Source organism: Myotis lucifugus, unplaced genomic scaffold (assembly GCF_000147115.1).
Source record: "Myotis lucifugus unplaced genomic scaffold, Myoluc2.0 scaffold_0, whole genome shotgun sequence".
NCBI classification, from domain to species: Eukaryota; Metazoa; Chordata; class Mammalia; order Chiroptera; family Vespertilionidae; genus Myotis; species Myotis lucifugus.
In genome coordinates, this window is record NW_005871048.1 from 44,053,503 (window position 1) to 44,071,317 (window position 17,815).

At 36.1% G+C, this 17,815-nt stretch overlaps 1 protein-coding gene across 6 annotated transcripts in view; it reads right to left on the reverse strand.

Annotated features, from left to right (window-relative positions):
- Positions 1 to 3,439: 3,439 nt before the first annotated feature.
- Positions 3,440 to 17,815, reverse strand: part of SREK1 (splicing regulatory glutamic acid and lysine rich protein 1) — a 52,969-nt gene continuing 38,593 nt past the window's right edge. For 4 of the 6 annotated variants that reach the window (XM_006081386.3, XM_023751299.1, XM_006081389.2 and 1 more), the window contains 3 exons: positions 12,841 to 12,936; positions 9,350 to 9,494; positions 3,440 to 8,237 (listed from right to left, as the gene is read on the reverse strand). In XM_006081386.3, the coding sequence (XP_006081448.1) occupies positions 8,088 to 8,237; positions 9,350 to 9,494; positions 12,841 to 12,936 (391 nt within the window). In that variant the 3' untranslated portion in view covers positions 3,440 to 8,087. The remainder of the gene's footprint in view (positions 8,238 to 9,349; positions 9,495 to 12,840; positions 12,937 to 17,815) is intronic. The other 2 variants (XM_006081387.3, XM_023751300.1) reach the window with 1 other exon arrangement.

Genomic DNA, 17,815 nt, shown 5'->3' on the forward strand with positions numbered 1-17,815 from the left:
ATGAAAGGCCCGGCCCTTTGTAATCTGAAAATTACTTAACAAACTGCAGCTGCCCCAAGGCCCCAGGGCAACTTGCATTGCTTTACAGCTGGCTTCTGCTGGGTAGCCTCAGGCAGAGGCTAGATTAGCACCTCCTTAGATCCAAGAGCCAGTGTACCCAGTAGTCAGAGTGGGACCATCCAATTACAACCCCTCAGATCCATAAGGGACACACTCAGGGGGCAGACTCAGTGAGCACCAAAGCCCCACTGAGGCAAGTCTTGCCCCATAAGGGTGTCTTCAGCACAGAAGTTCTCCCACCATAGATACAGCTGATTCTCACAGCCAGTTGGCCTGGAGGTCAAATCCTCCCAGTGTTACCTACAACAATCAAGGCTTAACTACAACAAGACTGTGCACAAAGCCCACAAGGGGGTGCACCAAGAGTGTCTACCTCAGGTAATTGGGGAGGCTGAGCCACTGGGCCCTAAAGGACACTTAGCACAGAAAGCCACTCTATCGACACAGAGAAGCATAAAAAATGCCGAGACAAAGAAACAGGACACAAATGACAGAAATGGAGGAAAGCAAACTACTGGATATAGAGTTCAAAACCACACTTTTAAGGTTTTTCAAGAATTTTCTAGAAACTGCCGATAAACTTAATGAGACCCTCAAGAAATCTAGTGAGACCCTCGATGTTGTGATAAAGGACCAACTAGAAATTAAGCATACACTGACTGAAATAAAGAATATTATACAGACTCCCAACAGCAGACCAGAGGATCGCAAGAATCAAGTCAAAGATTTGAAATACGAAGAAGCAAAAAACACCCAACCGGAAAAGCAAAATGAAAAAAGAATCCAAAAATATAAAGATAGTGTAAGGAGCCTCTGGGACAGCTTCAAGTGTACCAACATCCGAATTATAGGGGTGCCAGAAGAAGAGAGAGAGCAAGATATTGAAAACCTATTTGAAGAAATAATGACAGAAAACTTCCCCTACCTGGTGAAAGAAATAGACTTACAAGTCCAGGAAGCGTAGAGAACCCCAAACAAAAGGAATCCAAAGAGGATCACACCAAGACACATCATAATTAAAATGCCAAGGGCAAAAGACAAAGAGAGAATCTTAAAAGCAGCAAGAGAAAGACAGTCAATTACCTACAAGGGAGTATCCATACGACTGTCAGCTGATTTCTCAACAGAAACTTTGCAGGCCAGAAGGGAGTGGCAAGAAATATTCAAAGTGATGAATACCAAGAACCTACAACCAAGATTACTTTATCCAGCAAAGCTATCATTCAGAATTGAAGGTCAGATAAAGAGCTTCACAGATAAGGAAAAGCTAAAGGGGTTCATCACCACTAAACCAGTATTATATGAAATGCTGAAAGGTATCTTTTAAGAAGAGGAAGAAGAAAAAGGTAAAGATACAAATTATGAACAACAAATACACATCCATCAACAAGTGAATCTAAAAATCAAGTGAAGAAATAATCTGATGATCAGAATAAACTGGTGATTATAATAGAATCAGGGGCATAGAAAGGGAGTGGACTGACTATTCTTAGGGGGGGAAGGGGTGTGGAGGATGCGGGAAGAGACTGGACAAAAATCGTGCACCTATGAATAAGGACAGTGGTGGTGGGGTGAGGGCGGAGGGTGGGAGGAGAACTGGGTGGAGGGGAACTATGGGGGGAAAAAGAGGAACAACTGTAATAATCTGAACAATAAAGATTTAATTTAAAAAAATAAATAAAAGTCACGTACTGATAATGAAGTTACGTTAGCCTTTTAGGACATCTTTAAATACAAATTGCATTAACCCAGATATCTTGGTTAGCTCATCAAGTGTAATAAAATTATTACTGCCAGAGCCACAATTCCATGGACATGAAAATTATATTTTTCCTAATACTATAAATAATGATGCTTGGAAGTCCTGTAATAATTGAATCAGAGAAATTATCTTTTTATCTGTATTTTTGAGATGGATTGTAATATAAGTGGCATTTAGCAGAAAAAAATCCATCCAAATTTTAATTTATAAAAATAGCAGTCAAATATTCTAAGGAAATTGCTGATAGCCAAGTCCTGGGTCGTGCATGGGAAGAACACATCCCAGCACCACAGCATTCAGGCCCTGAACAGACCCTGCTACTTACACGTGGTGAGACGTGGGGCTACTACTTGCTTCCTCTTTGAGTTTTGGGGTTCCAAGTCTGTTAAAGAGCAGGAAGGGAAAAACTAGTTCATTTCCAAAATCCTTTCAAACTCTAAACTACCGTTGTCTGTGTACATTTTATTCTTATTCCTTTGCATCATATTTTTATTGGCAAAGAATTTCAGAGTTGGGCTTTCATCCTTTTTGAAGCTAATAAATGTCTCACTGATCGCTCAGTCCCTCTACCTGCCAAACAGGCCAGGCAGTTTGGGGCTGGAGGAAGGCGGCTTGTTGAAGCAGCTTCCTGCCACTGGTGCCCACGGACAGCTGCAAAGACTGTTCTTTGCACAAAGATGCCCAGACCAGGAGACAAGGAAGCCTGAACTCCAAACTGAGCTCCTTTTGTCAAGCTGCGCACCCACGAGGTTGCACCACCCAGAGGCAGCACCTTTTCCTCACACAAAGGCACCAGAGGCTTGTGACAGCCCTGTTCCTACTTACTGGATTTAATAGTTCCTTTGGGAGGTTGCCAGAGGTTCAGAGAAAGCAGTTAAAGAATATAGCCTGCATTATTGCTATCACTTTATTAGTTTATTATCACTGTTCTTAAAAATGAGTGAAGAGCCTTCATGCACAAGAATCTAGGGAGCTCTCAGACCAAATACACTGGCTATATGATTTCAAAATTCTACTTGGTCTTATATCACCATACTCCAAACATGACAACAGTCTAAGTTGCTAGTTGAAGTTTAAATTATTTGGCTTAAATAGTTGTAATTTGTTCTATAATCATATCATTCTGATTAGGGTGCATATCAGTTCAACCTCAGCTCAGGTTACTGAAATTTGCTTGCTCCCACACTATGCAATTAGTAGGAGCTTGAAGTTAGAACAAAGATAAAAGGCAGGCAAGATCCAGCTCCCGTGCAGGTGGGCAACTTCTAGGGTGGATGGTCCCCACCTCAATCTGCTCCTGAGCCACCTGGACTCCAGGCCATAAGCAGACCAGACCCATTGGGTCCAAGCTACTGGCTGAGTGAATTCCCTGAATCTCTAAGAAAATGAATTCTTATGATCTGGCAAGAAATCAGTCCTTGTAAACACTACCTCTATTGTTGGTATTTCCTGGCACTTGGAGTCTGATCAGACTGAAGTCTCTAGAATCCTGCCAAATCTTGTCCTTCCTCTTTTGTTAAGATCCAAAATGCATTTACTATAAAGACAGTAAAGTTTAAGATGTAAATATACAAATAAATGTCTCAGAAATAAGTGAAATTACTACTCAAGACTGGCAAGGTTTTAAGATTTCCATTTTATTAAAAATATAGTAACACAATAGCAGCATCATTTGATAAATCTTTTCTAGTACCATTTAGTAGTCCTACTCACATAAACACACACCACCTATGCAGCACCTTCCTGCTTACATTTTAAACTCTTCCCTTGATAATTCATAGCATTATGTAAAGAACACTATGTATTAACCTAATTAAGATTAAGGAGAGTACTATTTAACCATTAAACTGAACTATCTATACAATTACACAGTATACCAAAATGTGAAATCTCCTGTGGAAATCAGGGAATTCTGTAGATTGTTCCCCAACATTTTTCTGCCTACCCGTAACCTTAAGTTGGTAGAACTAAATCTCAACTGTAATTCTTTCAGTGTGATTTTCATGAATTTGAACTTAATATACAGGTTGTCCCACCTCCCAAATGTGTACACACTTTGAATAATTATTAATTCCAATGGGTTAAATCTGAAAAGAAAGAAACATTAATTGATCTATCAGCTATTAAGTTGTGTATACATTTTTGGGGGATACCCTGTAGTTAAGAAAATATCTATCTAGCAAATAAATGTTAATCAAGAATGAAGGGAACTATTCATTCCAGTCCTGGGAAAATAAATATTTACTGTAAAATATGTGAAGCTTCCCAAAAGGTGGCAATTTTCAAAGTTAAAATGTTAGCTAGATACAAGTAAATTTAACAATCAGGCAACAGGCTACAAACCTGCTTTTAAAAATAATATATTAAGGAATATTGTATTAGATATAAACTAATAATTTTAAATTAATTGCCAGAAACCATAAAATTACCTGAAAGTGAAATGAAAAAAAAAAACACCTATTATTTATTAAATCCAACTTAACAGAATATGGACCAAAAGTCATTAATAGCTTTAGCTTTTATTTTTAAAATAATGTATCAGTCTTTAAGCAGAATCATCAATAAAAATGTACTAAGAGAAACAAATTAACCCACAAATCCAAGATTAAGTAGGGAAGTCCATTATATTTTAAAGTATTATTTTATTACACTTATACTGGACTCTTGCTTCCAGAAGTACAATTTAGCCCTTTTAGGGGCACTAACTTTTGAAATCTGAAAATAAACAATTCAATTTAAATGAATATTACATTAGCAAATAAGCATAAGAAAGTACTAAGTATATTAAGTAGCAAAGATTTTAAAAAAATTAAACATGTAGGAAACATAATTACTTTGTTGAAATGACTCTATTTCATGGCCAAGTTAAATTCAGATACTATTTTGTGAAAATATAAAAAATGACTAATTGAAATGTTAAGTTTTTCAATGCATCCCTCCAAAAGGATTCATTCTAATTGCTATTCCAACTACTAAAGATTTAAATCAAACCATCTCTAATAAATTTTTAAACTTTTAAAAGCCTATTACTATATATATGTACTAAATACATATATATTACTATATATATGTACTATATATATACATATACATATATATCCCTTAAATTTGAACATTATCTTCAGTTGAAAAATTTGGGTCATCTTTTTTTTTATGTTTTAAATAAAAATAGACACATATATAGGAATAAATGGGGTCATGAAAAAGACTAATATCACAAGATATTTTGACAAAATATTAATTCTAAATGTGTTATATTTGAGTATGCCAAAATTTAAGCCTCTGACACTTCTGAAGATCAACATAACATGCATTTTACCTCTTGAAAAAGTAATTCTAAACAGAAAATCACAAGCTGACTAGTGTTTGCAATTATAAGTTAGATTAGATGGAAAATAACTAAGGAGATGGTTACAGAAGTGAAGGATTTATACTTGTTTTCTCACATGAAACTGGCTATCTTATGAAGAGCCATCTTATATTATTACCTTTTCAGTGTGCAGTGCTGGACAGAAAGAACAAGAGGACCAACAGAATTTGTCCAGAATGATGAAGAGCAATTACAATTTAAGGAACAGAGTGTATGTACTCTCCATATGATCAAACAAAAAAAGATATTTACAGGAGCTTTCAAGTATAAAATGGCTATCATCTTGGCCTTACCTCAAGTTTTTCTGACAATATCTACCTGGGATGAACAAGAATAATCTTAAAGAAAAAAAACAAATTCCTTGAAAAAATAATAAACAAATGGAAACATTTCAGCTCTCATACGTGAACAAGGAGAACCCCCCCCCTTTCTCTCTCTCTCTCTCTCTCTCTCTCTCTCTCTCTCACACACACACACACACACACACACACACCCCAATATCTATAGACCTAGAAAGCTTTCCTTACATAAGCTCTAATTTAAGAAAATTATTTCACTTTCTCCAGATCTCTTGTATTCCTACTTATGCCTAACTTTTACAAATCAGTCTTTCATTATTTTAAAGCTGAATAAATATAGGCAAGAAAAATAATTAGTAGCAGGACCCAAATTAAATATGCTAATTATAACATAACAAACATTTAATAGAGCCCAGAACACAAGAAAACACTCAAACTTTAAATGATTGTTTTATAGACACCACACCAAACATGCACGCTCCATGTCAAAACTACTTCTATGGAAACTAAAAAAATAAAATAAAACTAAGATGCTGTTTTGAAATGCATAACAAATACTTTCCTCTAAAATACTTAGCTTTATTAAGAAATGGTACTAAAAATAACAGAGTCAAACATTTGCTCTATTCTACTTACATATCATAAATAAGACAGCTGTTGATGCAAGACATACGTACTCCTTCACGATCTTTCCATAGTCACCATACAAGCATTCTTGTATCAGAATAAGCTGTTTACCAGCCAACCGTATGTGGTTGAAGGATTAAAATGACCATCTATACTTTACATAGTAAAGCATTTTCAAAAAATTTAATGTACACAGTGACAAAAAGGGAAAAAATACCACAGTAATTCTGGACACATGAGGTGGAATTAAGCAGCTTCATAATCAAACCAGGCTTCATTATTTGCAATAAGGGCAATTCTTTCCATTCCCCACCCAATACTTAAGTTTCAATAGTATTAACCTTAAAAGAAAACTCAAGTTGAAACCAAATAACTGATGTGCTACCCAGCTTTGAAATCTATAAGTAACTCTTCCCGTGAGGTAAGGCAACTGAGTAATCTGATTGTATTATATTGTATTAAAATAATTATACTTGATTTTTCAATAATATGCTAATTAAAAGGTATATCTTTTTTGGAAATATAACAATAATGAAAAGAGTTCTGAAACTATGAGTTATGGTTTAGGGTGGTGGGGAAATATTAGCAATGTTGTCATTTTACTGCTTGCATACTTTCTATAAAAAGTGAACCTAAGAATGATGGATGACCTATATTTTAAATCAAGTAAACAAATCCTTAAAAATAAAACAACCTCATGTATTCTCCTTAAGTTCAATTTCTGCACATCATTTATGAGAAGATGATTGAGAGGTAATAATTAAGGCCATCCCATATAGACAACTAAAGGATTTGCTTTAAGTAAATTAAGAACATGCTTCATTTTCAATGATCACAGTATAAAACTGATGGTCCCAAAACTGCACTGTTGTTTTAAGCTCTAAAGTCATTCTTGAAAACAGGACTTCCCTCTCATATTAGGTGAACTAAGTAAGAAGCTCTTTTGACATATCACTTGCACACTTCTCTATGGGAGTGAATGGAATATCCATCTAAATTCCGTATGAGCTGAGAATGACTAGTACATATAAAATTCTAGAAAACAGTATACCACATTGTAGAAGGCACTAAAGCTTCAGCTTGTGCTCCCATAGCCCATTTTGAAAACCCAAGTTTTCTTTTTATAATGATACCTTTGCCATCTACCGCTGACAATACACACTACAATATTATTCATAATAAGCTTGGAAATGTCAAGAAAGTTAAAAAAGAAGTGCTTACTTTGTGGGGAAACCCAATGATTCTAAACACTGAATACTAATACATTATTATTAGTATTCAACACAGTTGTTCTTCCTTTTGAAAGAGAACAGTAGTAGCATGCATTGTCAGTTGTTATTTTAATCCACTTATTTAAGGAACCTGAATCTGTAAAAGTATTGTAAAGAAAAACTTGTCCTAAACAGTGAGAAAAAGAAACACAATAGTGAGAATTTAACACAATCACTATAAATCCTGTGGAGTTAAGTGTTAAAACTTCTTACATATTCTGCACTTACAAGGGTGGGTATATATTTGCACCGATTTCAAGCACATCATCAATCTGTATATGTTGAAATTTTAAAAAAAAGTAAAACAATACAAAATTCAGTAACTAACACTTTTTAAAAGAGCCTCCAATGTTTATCTCCAGTCTTTGAGGAGAGTACAAATTTGGATCTTTGATGTCCCATTTATTTGTAATGGTTCTTGGCAAACACTAACAAATCACAGGACAAGTGTGCCAGCCACCATGGAAATACACAGATTTTAGAAGATGAGTTTGGGTAACATCAGTTATCTTCATGATGTCCATGCTTTCTTTTCTTACTCACTAACAAGATGGCCACAAAGCCACCTAACAACTAGAAAAGCTGTTAGCTTATCTCTTTATGCTCAAATGGATTCTTCATTATTTAACATCTTGTTAAGAGTAATTAAAAGCTTTGGATTTTATTCCAGCGTGCATTTAGAGGTGCACTTGTCAGTCTTACACAGCTTCTGTTTTGGTAGAAAGGTTTTCTTCATTTGGCTGACAATTCCCATTTTGCTGTACTTGGTTTTCCTCAGTCCTTGGTGCATCCTTGTCATCTGCTTCTTTGCCCACACCTGATTCTGGTTCTTTATTGTGCTCCTTCTCCTACAATGAATATTAGGGGATACATTTAATATTTTTCTCAAGAGTTGCCTGTTACTACATCTGCTATGGCTAAAATATGTAACTTTATTTTTTTAAGAATTAATAAAACTGGGTTTTCTCCCATTACCATTTCATATATATAGGTTAAACAAATATGTATCCATATGTGTTTTGCACTTCTCATAAAAGATGGGCAATCCATGGAAATTAAATTAGAAAAAAATAGATCAACAGAAATTTTAAAGAAGTGTTCACTAAGTGTTGTTCACTGACTTCAAAAAATGTGACAGATCTGTGGAAAGAGTAAAATAGTTGCCAAAGACACCGGGATAGATTTGTAATCTGGAAACCAAGGAAGCAAAAGTAAGGGAATGTAGAAAAGCCAGTCACTATTCCTCCTAACAAAGACTGTTCAAGAACGTCCATGTTTTGCCCTCAGCTTAAGTGAGGATTAAATGAGAACATGAGGAATAGTGCTTGGCACATAGTAAGTGCTCAAGAAATACATGTTATTGACAATGATAAACTTCTATCAGTATGAGAGTAAATAAAACTGTATGATAAAAGCTCCAAAACTCATAATGATGTTCAAATACAAATTATACCAATATAACATAATTCATAAATTCTTAAAATATTCATCCCAAAACCCTTAATTGCTAGAATTTGGTTTTCCATTAATTATCTAATTCAACAAACCTAATTTCAGTATATATTACAAAACCAATAATGACAGAACATCTGTCAAATTTGTTGAAACAAAATACTGAGGAAAATGGCATCAAGTAGAAATCTGAATATAAATATCAAATACATTTGTTACATGTACCGTAAATAGTCTAAAATTTTTCTTACTATATGCCATTCCATGATTCTCTAAAATAGAGAATGTGGTTGTTTAACTTTTAATTAGCTCTTATCTATCTATCCCTTCAAAATTTAGTTTTAAAAAGACTGTCAATTTAACAAATACAAAAGAATACCAAAAACATACAAGACACAAGACACTGTTGCCCTCAAGGACCTTTTAGCCTAAAACTACTTCTATGCAATAAAGAACAATCTCAGTTATTAATTATTAAAAGTCGAAACACTGAATGACCATTGCTTACTTTAAGTGAAGTATTGTTCTTCTCCAATTTTTCTTTCCCATCTCTGTCATTAGAATTCTTTCTTGTAGAGGTTGAACGTTCTCTCTCTCTTCTTTCACTAATATGGTCCCTTTCTTTTTCTCTCTTTTTATCTTTCTTATTTCTGCTATAAGAATATTGATAATATGTCAGTTAACTTCTAAGAAATGAAAGACCTGCTCTATTGTTGACAAAATGTTACCTAACACTAAAGCATATCAGTAAATAAGCTTATCAGTAATCTAGTTTGATCAAGTAACATAAATGAGACCTATGATGCCACCTACTCTACCCACACTCCAATTAACTTTTAATTTAACTTTTATTTTTTTTAAGAATAGTTTTTACTGATTTTTAGAGAGAGAGAAAGGAAGAGAGAAACATCGATGTAAGAGTGCAACATTGATCGGCTGCCTCCTGCATGCCCCTGACCAGGAATTGAAACAGCAACCTTTCAGTGCATGGGATAATGCCCAACCAACTGAATTACACCAGCCAGGTGTTCACATAAAACAAAATTTAGTACTGTCAATTTATTAGTTCTGAAACATTTGAGAGTTTACCTAGCTACTATAATCAGGATAAAATGAAACCAAATATATATATGTGGAGTAACTGCTAATGGGTATGGGCTTTCTTGAAAATGACAAAAAATGTTCTAGAATTAAGTAGTAGTGATGGTTACAGAACATTGTAAGCATATTTAAAAAAAACACTTAATTGCACATATAAAAGGATGAATTTTATTGTAAGTGAATTATTTCTCATTTTTTAAAAAATAACTTGGGTGAAGGTGGGGTTGGGTAGTAACTGACCACACACACACACACACACTCACTCTCTCTCTCTCTCTCTCTCTTTCTCTCTCTCTCTGTATATATTATAGACTGTCCTTTGTGAAAAAAGGGAGAAAATCAAATATATGTATCTGCTCAATTTTGCAAAAAGAAAGGAAGGATAAAATAAACAATCTCTTACAGAGGGTGGAGGGGAGTAAGGTTAAAGGAATAGGGGAGACAGTGACACTTTGTAAATATATCTTTTTGTCTAATCTGAATTCAAAACTGAGAGAAGTCTTGACTTTCGTAAACAAAGCTTTTTTTTTTCAATAAAAATATGGCTACCTCTATCATATCCTATGTCTTTCATTATTCTCACCTAAAAACAATAGCCCACAAGCAAATAAACAAAACACCCCTGCTGGGAAACATGCTCCTTACACTCTGGCAAAGCTTTTTATAAAAACTATGACTTACCAATAAAGGAATGAAAAAACAAACAAAAATCAATACCTTCCTATGTACAAACCCAACCTCCAATTAGACAATGTAATGAAAGAAAAGAACTCATTAACAAAAGCAATAAAAGTAAAATATGTATAAGAATTTAGAAAATACATAAAATCTGTATCAAACAAACACGTAAAAAACACTAAAGATGGCCTGAATAAGCAGAAAGATATACTATGTTCCTGAATAAAAAGATTCACCTTCATTAAAGTCTTATGTATTAATAAAGCTACTTATAAATTTTCTCTAATAAATGTAACTGTAATACAAATCATCAATAGGTTTTATTTCTAGAACCTAGACAACTGACTCTGATGTTCAAAGGGAAAAACAGACATGCAAACATGGTCAGGAAAGCTCGAAAAAAGAGCCATGGGAAGTATAGGGGAGAACAGGCCTTATCAGCTATTAAGAAATACTATGTAATCTGAATAATTAAAACCATGACACAGAAATCATCAGTCAAAACAATCCAACAGCACAGAACTGTGATTTTCAACAGTGTGCTGCAGGAATTTTTAAAACATGCAATACCAGACTATTTAGTCAGGAGCACCAACCTTTTCTCCCTTAGATTATCAAATTAAAAAATGACAACCAACACAACACAACAGTCCTCCTATATGACTAAAACAAAACTATACTATTTTTTGTCTCATCAGCAAAAAACGTATTTTTTGGTGTGCCGCAGAATTTTAGTAATTAGATTATGTGTGCCATGAGGTGAAAAAAGTTAAAAATCGCTGGCCTAGAAGGCCCAGAAATAAACCCAAATAGAAAAATTTAGTACATAATAAAAGCAATCTATCAAACTAGTATTAGAAAAATTGAGTTTTTAATGAATGGTATTAGGACAACAGTAAAGCATTTGGAAAAATAAAATAAAATTGGATGGTACATTTGGATAAACTCCTAATGGATCAAAGATATAAATGTAAAAATAAAACCATAAAAGTAGAAGAAGAAACAATGGGGGAATTCTATCATAACCTTAGAATAGGAAAAGACCTTTCTAAATTTATGACAAAATCTAGAAATTAAATAGAAAAAAATTGAGAAATTAAGTTATATAAAAATAAAAAACATTTGTATTTAAAAGCTGGGATTTAAATATGACAAAGTAAAAAAAACAGTTACTGAATAATTATTAAAAACTATCCTATTTAACATATTAGCAAAATTACATACTCTAAATTACCTCATAAATAAAGGTGGTCAATCTAGAAACAATAACTTAGAAAGATAAGTTTTTAAACTAGGAAAGATACTTGAAATCAAATCACTAAAGAATAGTCTCCCCAATACAGAAAAAGCTTCTGAAAATATTAAAAAAGACTCCATAGGAAAACTGGCAAAATATATAGACAATTCACAGGAAATGGCCTTCAAATATAGAGATGATCACTTTTATTCTTAAGAGAAATACAACTAAAATAACTATAATGGTACCATTACTCATCAATTTAGTGGGCAAAAACCCAGAACTTTGATTACATAACCTGTTATAGCTGTAGGGAAACAAGCACTCTCATGCACAGCTAGTTAAAGTACAGGGATTGCCAATCCGTATGAAAGGCAATATGGAAAACTCTCAAAATTACAAACACAATCCTCTAACCCTACATTACCATTTCTGGAAAGTTTTCCTACATACGTACACATCACAAAATGAATTAAGTCCAAAGTGATTCATTACAGTATTGTATAATTTAGAGCAGAAAAACTAAGAAAGCCCATTCTACCGCAGGCTGGTTAGGTAAACTAAGGTACTATCATACAACAGAAGTCCATGCAGTTGTAAAAATGAGTAAAGCAGCACTCTCTGACAAATATGGAAAGATCTGGTTGTGAAGTGAAAAAAGCAAGTGCACAACAGTGTATATTTTGTACTGCCTCTTTTATTAGAAAGATGAAAATAAGTACATATCCTCACCTTGTATGTGTATATGAAACTGGAAGGATATACAAAAAATGAATAGTCATTACTTACGGGAACAGAGTAGATGGGCACATGGGCGAAAATTAAGACCTATCACTGTATAACCTTTTATACAGTTTTGATTTCTCAACCATGGAAATGTATTACATATTGCTCATTCAAAAATATAAAGTTTTAAAAATAAAGTGAAGAGAAAATTGTCCCTCCTGCTTCCTTCTTAGTATGGGCACATACTTTCAACCTACCTCCTAGGGGATGGAGACCTCGAAGATTTCCTTTTTATGGTTTTTGATGTTCTTGGGGATCTAGAAGAACTCCTGCTCCGCCTCCTTCGCCTTTCCCTGAAAGTTAACGATATGCCATATATTACTACAGCAATTTAAATAAAGTGCAATTCATATCAGTGGACGAGTGGATTAAAAAAGCTGTGGTATGTCTATACCATGGAATACTATGCAGCAGGAAAAGAGAAGGATATCTTACCCTTTGAAACAGCATGGAGGCATCTAGTATCATGCTAAGTGAAATAAGCCAGTCAGAGAAAGACAAGTATCACATGATCTCACTCATATGTGGAACCTAATTAACAAAATAAACTGATGAACAGAGTGGATCCAGAGACATGGAAGCATGGAACATAGTGCAAAACCTCAGAGAGAAAGCTGGAGAGGTGGGTGGGTGGGAGATAATCAACCAAAGAACTTGTATGCATATATGCATAATCCATGGACACAGACAATTGGGTGGTGAAGGCCTGGAGTGGGGGCAAGCTGGAGAGGATTAATAGGGGGGAAAAGGGGACATATGTAATACTTTCAACAATAAAGATTTTAAGGAGAAACCATGATGGCGGCATAGGTAAACACCGGAGTTTGCTGCCTCGAACAACCACTTCAAAAATACAACTAAAAGACGGAACGGACATCACCCAGAACCACAGGAAGGCTGGCTGAGGAGGGACTCTTCAACTAGAAGGAAAAACAACAGCATTGCGAGGCTTAGAGGAGGCGCAGTGTGGAAAATACAAAGGTACGGTGGTGCGGCGGTGTGCGCGCAAAGCGGGCTGGTGGCTGAGGGCGCGGTTGTCGTTTTCAGTCGGGAGTGAGTCTCAGACTCTGGGCTACAGATCCGGGCGAGTCTCTAGGGACCCAGACTCAAACGGGAGAAGCGGGACTGTCTGGCTACGGCCCCTCCGAGGTTTGCAGCGGTTGCTGGGACAGAGAGGCAGAGCCCCTGGAGACGGACTGCGAGCGGCCATAGCTGCTCCCTCCCCCCGCCCTGTTGAGCCCGCCCCGCCCAAACCCTGCGCACAGCCATTTGCCGATTGCCTCAAGCAAAGGCTGGACTAGCGCCTCCCCAGAGGACTGAAGTTTTCCACATAGCTGATTCCTACAGCCAGTCGGCCTGGTGGTCAAATCCCTCTAGTGTTAACTACAACAATTAAGGCTTGGCTAGAACAAGACTGCGCACAAAGACCACAAGGGGGTGCACCAAGAAAGCATAAAAGATGCGGAGACAAAAAAACATGACAGAAATGGAGGATATGGAGCTAAGAATCGCAATTTTGAGGGCTTGCTATAAACTTGAGCAGAGCCTCACGAAAACTAATGAGACCCTCGATGCTACGATAAAGAAATTAGAAAGTAAGCATACACGGACTGAAATAAAGAATATTATACCCAATAGCAGACCAGAGGAGCACAAGAATCAAACCGAAGAAGCAAAAAACACCCAACCGGAAAAGCAAAATGAAAAAAGAATCCGAAAGTGTGAAGATAGTGTAAGGAGCCTCTGGGACAGCTACAAGCGTACCAACATCAGAATAATAGGAGTGCCAGAAGATGAGAGACAGCAAGATATTGAAAACCTATTTGAAGAAATAATGGCAGAGAACTTCCCCCACCTGGTGAAAGAAACGGACCTACAGGTCCAAGAAGCGCAGAGAACCCCAAACAAAAGGAATCCAAAGAGGACCACACCAAGACACATCATCATTAAAATGCCAAGAGCAAAAGATAAAGAGAGAATCTTAAAAGCAGCAAGAGAAAGAGACTCAATTACCTACAAGGGAATACCCATACGACTGTCAGCTGATTTCTCAACAGAAACTTTGCAGGCCAGAAGGGAATGGCAAGAAATATTCAAAGTGCTGAATACCAAGAACCTACAACCAAGAGTACTTTATCCAGCAAAGCTATCATTCAGAATTGAAGGTCAGATAAAGAGCTTCACAGATAAGGAAAAGATAAAGGAGTTCATCACCACCAAACCAGTATTATACGAAATACTGAAAGGTATCCTTTAAGAAGAGGAAGAAGAAAAAGGTAAAGATACAAATTGTGAACAACAAACATGCATCTATCAACAAGTGAATCTAAGAATCAAGTGAATAAATAATCTGATGTACAGAATGAACTGGTGATTATAATGAATCAGGGACATAGAAAGGGAATGGACTGTCTATTCTTGGGGGGGAAAGGGGAATGGGAGATTCGGGAAGAGACTGGACAAAAATCGTGCACCTTTGGATGAGGACAGTGGGTGGGGAGTGAGGGCGGAGGGTGGGGCGGGAACTGGAAGGAGGGGAGTTATGGGGGGGGGGGAAGAGGAACAAATGTAATCTGAACAATAAAAATTTAATAATAAAAAATAAATAAATAAAGATTTTAAAAATCCTATATAATAAAAAGGCGAATATGCAAATCGACCGAACGTCGAATGACTGGTCCCTATGATCGCACTGACCACCAGGGGGCAGACACTCAACGCAGGAGCTGCCCCCTGGTGGTCAGTGCACTCCTACAGGGGGAGCGCCACTCAGCCGGAAGCTGGGCGCACAGCTGGCGAGTGCAGCGGCGGTGGTGGGAGCCTCTCCTGCCTCCACAGCAGAGCTAAGGATGTCCACAGCAGAGCTAAGGAAGCAGGCCTAAGCTGTCAGTTGGACATCCCCGAAGGGCTCCCAGACTGTGAGAGGGCGCAGGCCGGGCTGAGGGACCCCCGCCCCCTGCCACTGCACAAATTTCATGCACCGGGCCTCTAGTAAATAAAGAAATGACAATTCAAATACGCAAAAACAGAAGAGTCCTTAATGCTCTCAAGTGACCAGTATTCTCTGGAAGCCAGTTTAAGCACATGTCCTTTATGAGCACGTTCTATTATCCAATTTTAGTGCAGGTCAAATTATGAACCATAAATCTTACAGATTAATAAAAAGATCTCCTAACATTTCATCTTAGAAAGGGTAGAGGACCTCCAACTCATCTTGTTTATTTGAACAATAATTTCTTGAGTTGAAAAAAATATTAATGGATGTTTCAGATTCTCTCAAGTTAGATATGTTCTTCCTTAGCATCTAAAACATGTTTTGTTTATCAGATCCATTGTCATGCATCTAGCTCCTTGCTGCCCCACTGGGGATTATTTTGTAATAAGGACACTAACATGCCTTTTTCAAGAAATGAAAAATAAGTTGGCTTGAAAAATGTGAACTTTCCAGACCTAAGTATTCAGAGTATCTCTAAAAAAGTATTTACATTAACTCATCTTATGCTTTGCCCTCCCATCTCCTACCATTTCATTACTGTTGTTCTGTTCATTTAAAATTGAGTGCAGAGTTGCTTAGAGATAAGTAAAATACTTAAAACCATGGATTTAAATATGACAAAGTAAAAAACAATTACTAAGATTAAGTGTTTATTGTTATTAAAATTATTTTGCTTAACATATTAGCAAATATGAATACTCTAATTCATTAGTAAGGTGGTCAACTTAGAAACAATAAATTTCAATATGTTCATAATTCAAGAATGAAGTATGAGGATATAGTTATTAAATGACTAATGTATCCAACTATCTCACAAGGAGTTCTGATAATTAGTGGCCATTGGCCATATAGCTGAAAGAATCAATTTCTAATAATTCAAGTTGTTCTTACCACCTCAGTAAATTGATTCTAGGTTAAGGAAACATTCTATGTTTTCATTTATAAAATAAAAATCTAAATAATATTTTAGATGTGGTATATATAATAGATATTAAGACCAAAAGAGCTTAAGAATTTTGAGAACACAAATAAATTAATTCCAACTCTACCTGAAGCTCTCTCCTCCATTACCCAACTTTATTTCCAGGATACCCCAAAATTATACTTCTGACTGATGAAGAAATTAGGTAACAATATTCCATTAAATCAATGCTATTCAGTTAACAGCTCAGCACAAGAACCCAAAGCACTTTTTCCATAGCATGAGAACATCTGTGAATTCCAGACTTTAAGTATACACAAAACGGGCTACCCCTTGATCAGTGTAACTCTTTGTTCAGGAAGTACTATGTACAGATGAATATCTAATAACTACCAATTGATGGTAAGAGCTAAGGCTAAATAGACAGCAGTTTAGAATACCAGTTAGTTGAAAAAGAAGTGGGCAGCTTTAGTAGGAAGAACTGCAGTTGGTTAGAATTAGATTTAAATTTTAGTTCCACACCTTACCAGCCACACAACTGGAGTCATGTTGCTTTTAACTTGAACCTGTTTTTACAATTGGAAAATGAAAATAACTCAAGCCTTGCAGTGTTATGATGAGGATTTAGAATACCAATAAAGTACCAAGCATAGAGCCTGGCACATAATAGGTACTCAATAAATATTTTCTCCTTCCCTTTCTTGGTCTATTTATTGATAGTAACTTTTAAACATTAAAAGGTTTTTAAACATTGCCCCTGTCGGATGGCTCAGTTGGTTGGAGCTTCATCCCTGCACCAAAAAGGTTGCAGGTCCGATTCCCGGTGGGGGCACATATGTAGGTTGTAGGTACAATTCCTGGTTGGCGGGGGGGGGGGGGGGGGGGGGGGTGGTTGTAGGAGAGGCAACCAATAGATGTTTCTCTTTCCCTCTCTTAAAACAGTAAAAACTTATCCTTGGCCCTAACTGGTTTGGCTCAGTGGATAGAGCGTCGGCCTGTGGACTGAAGGGTCCCAGGTTCAATTCCGGTCAAGGGCATGTACCTTGCTTGCAGGCACATCCCCAGTAGGGGTGTACAGGAGGCAGCTGATCGATGTTTCTCTCTCATTGATGTTTCTAACTCTCCATCCCTGTCTCTCTCATTGATGTTTCTAACTCTACATCCCTCTCCCTTCCTCTCTGTAAAAAATTAATAAAATATATTTTTTTAAAAAAACAACTTATCCTTGGGTGAGGATTTAAAAAATACGTTTTTA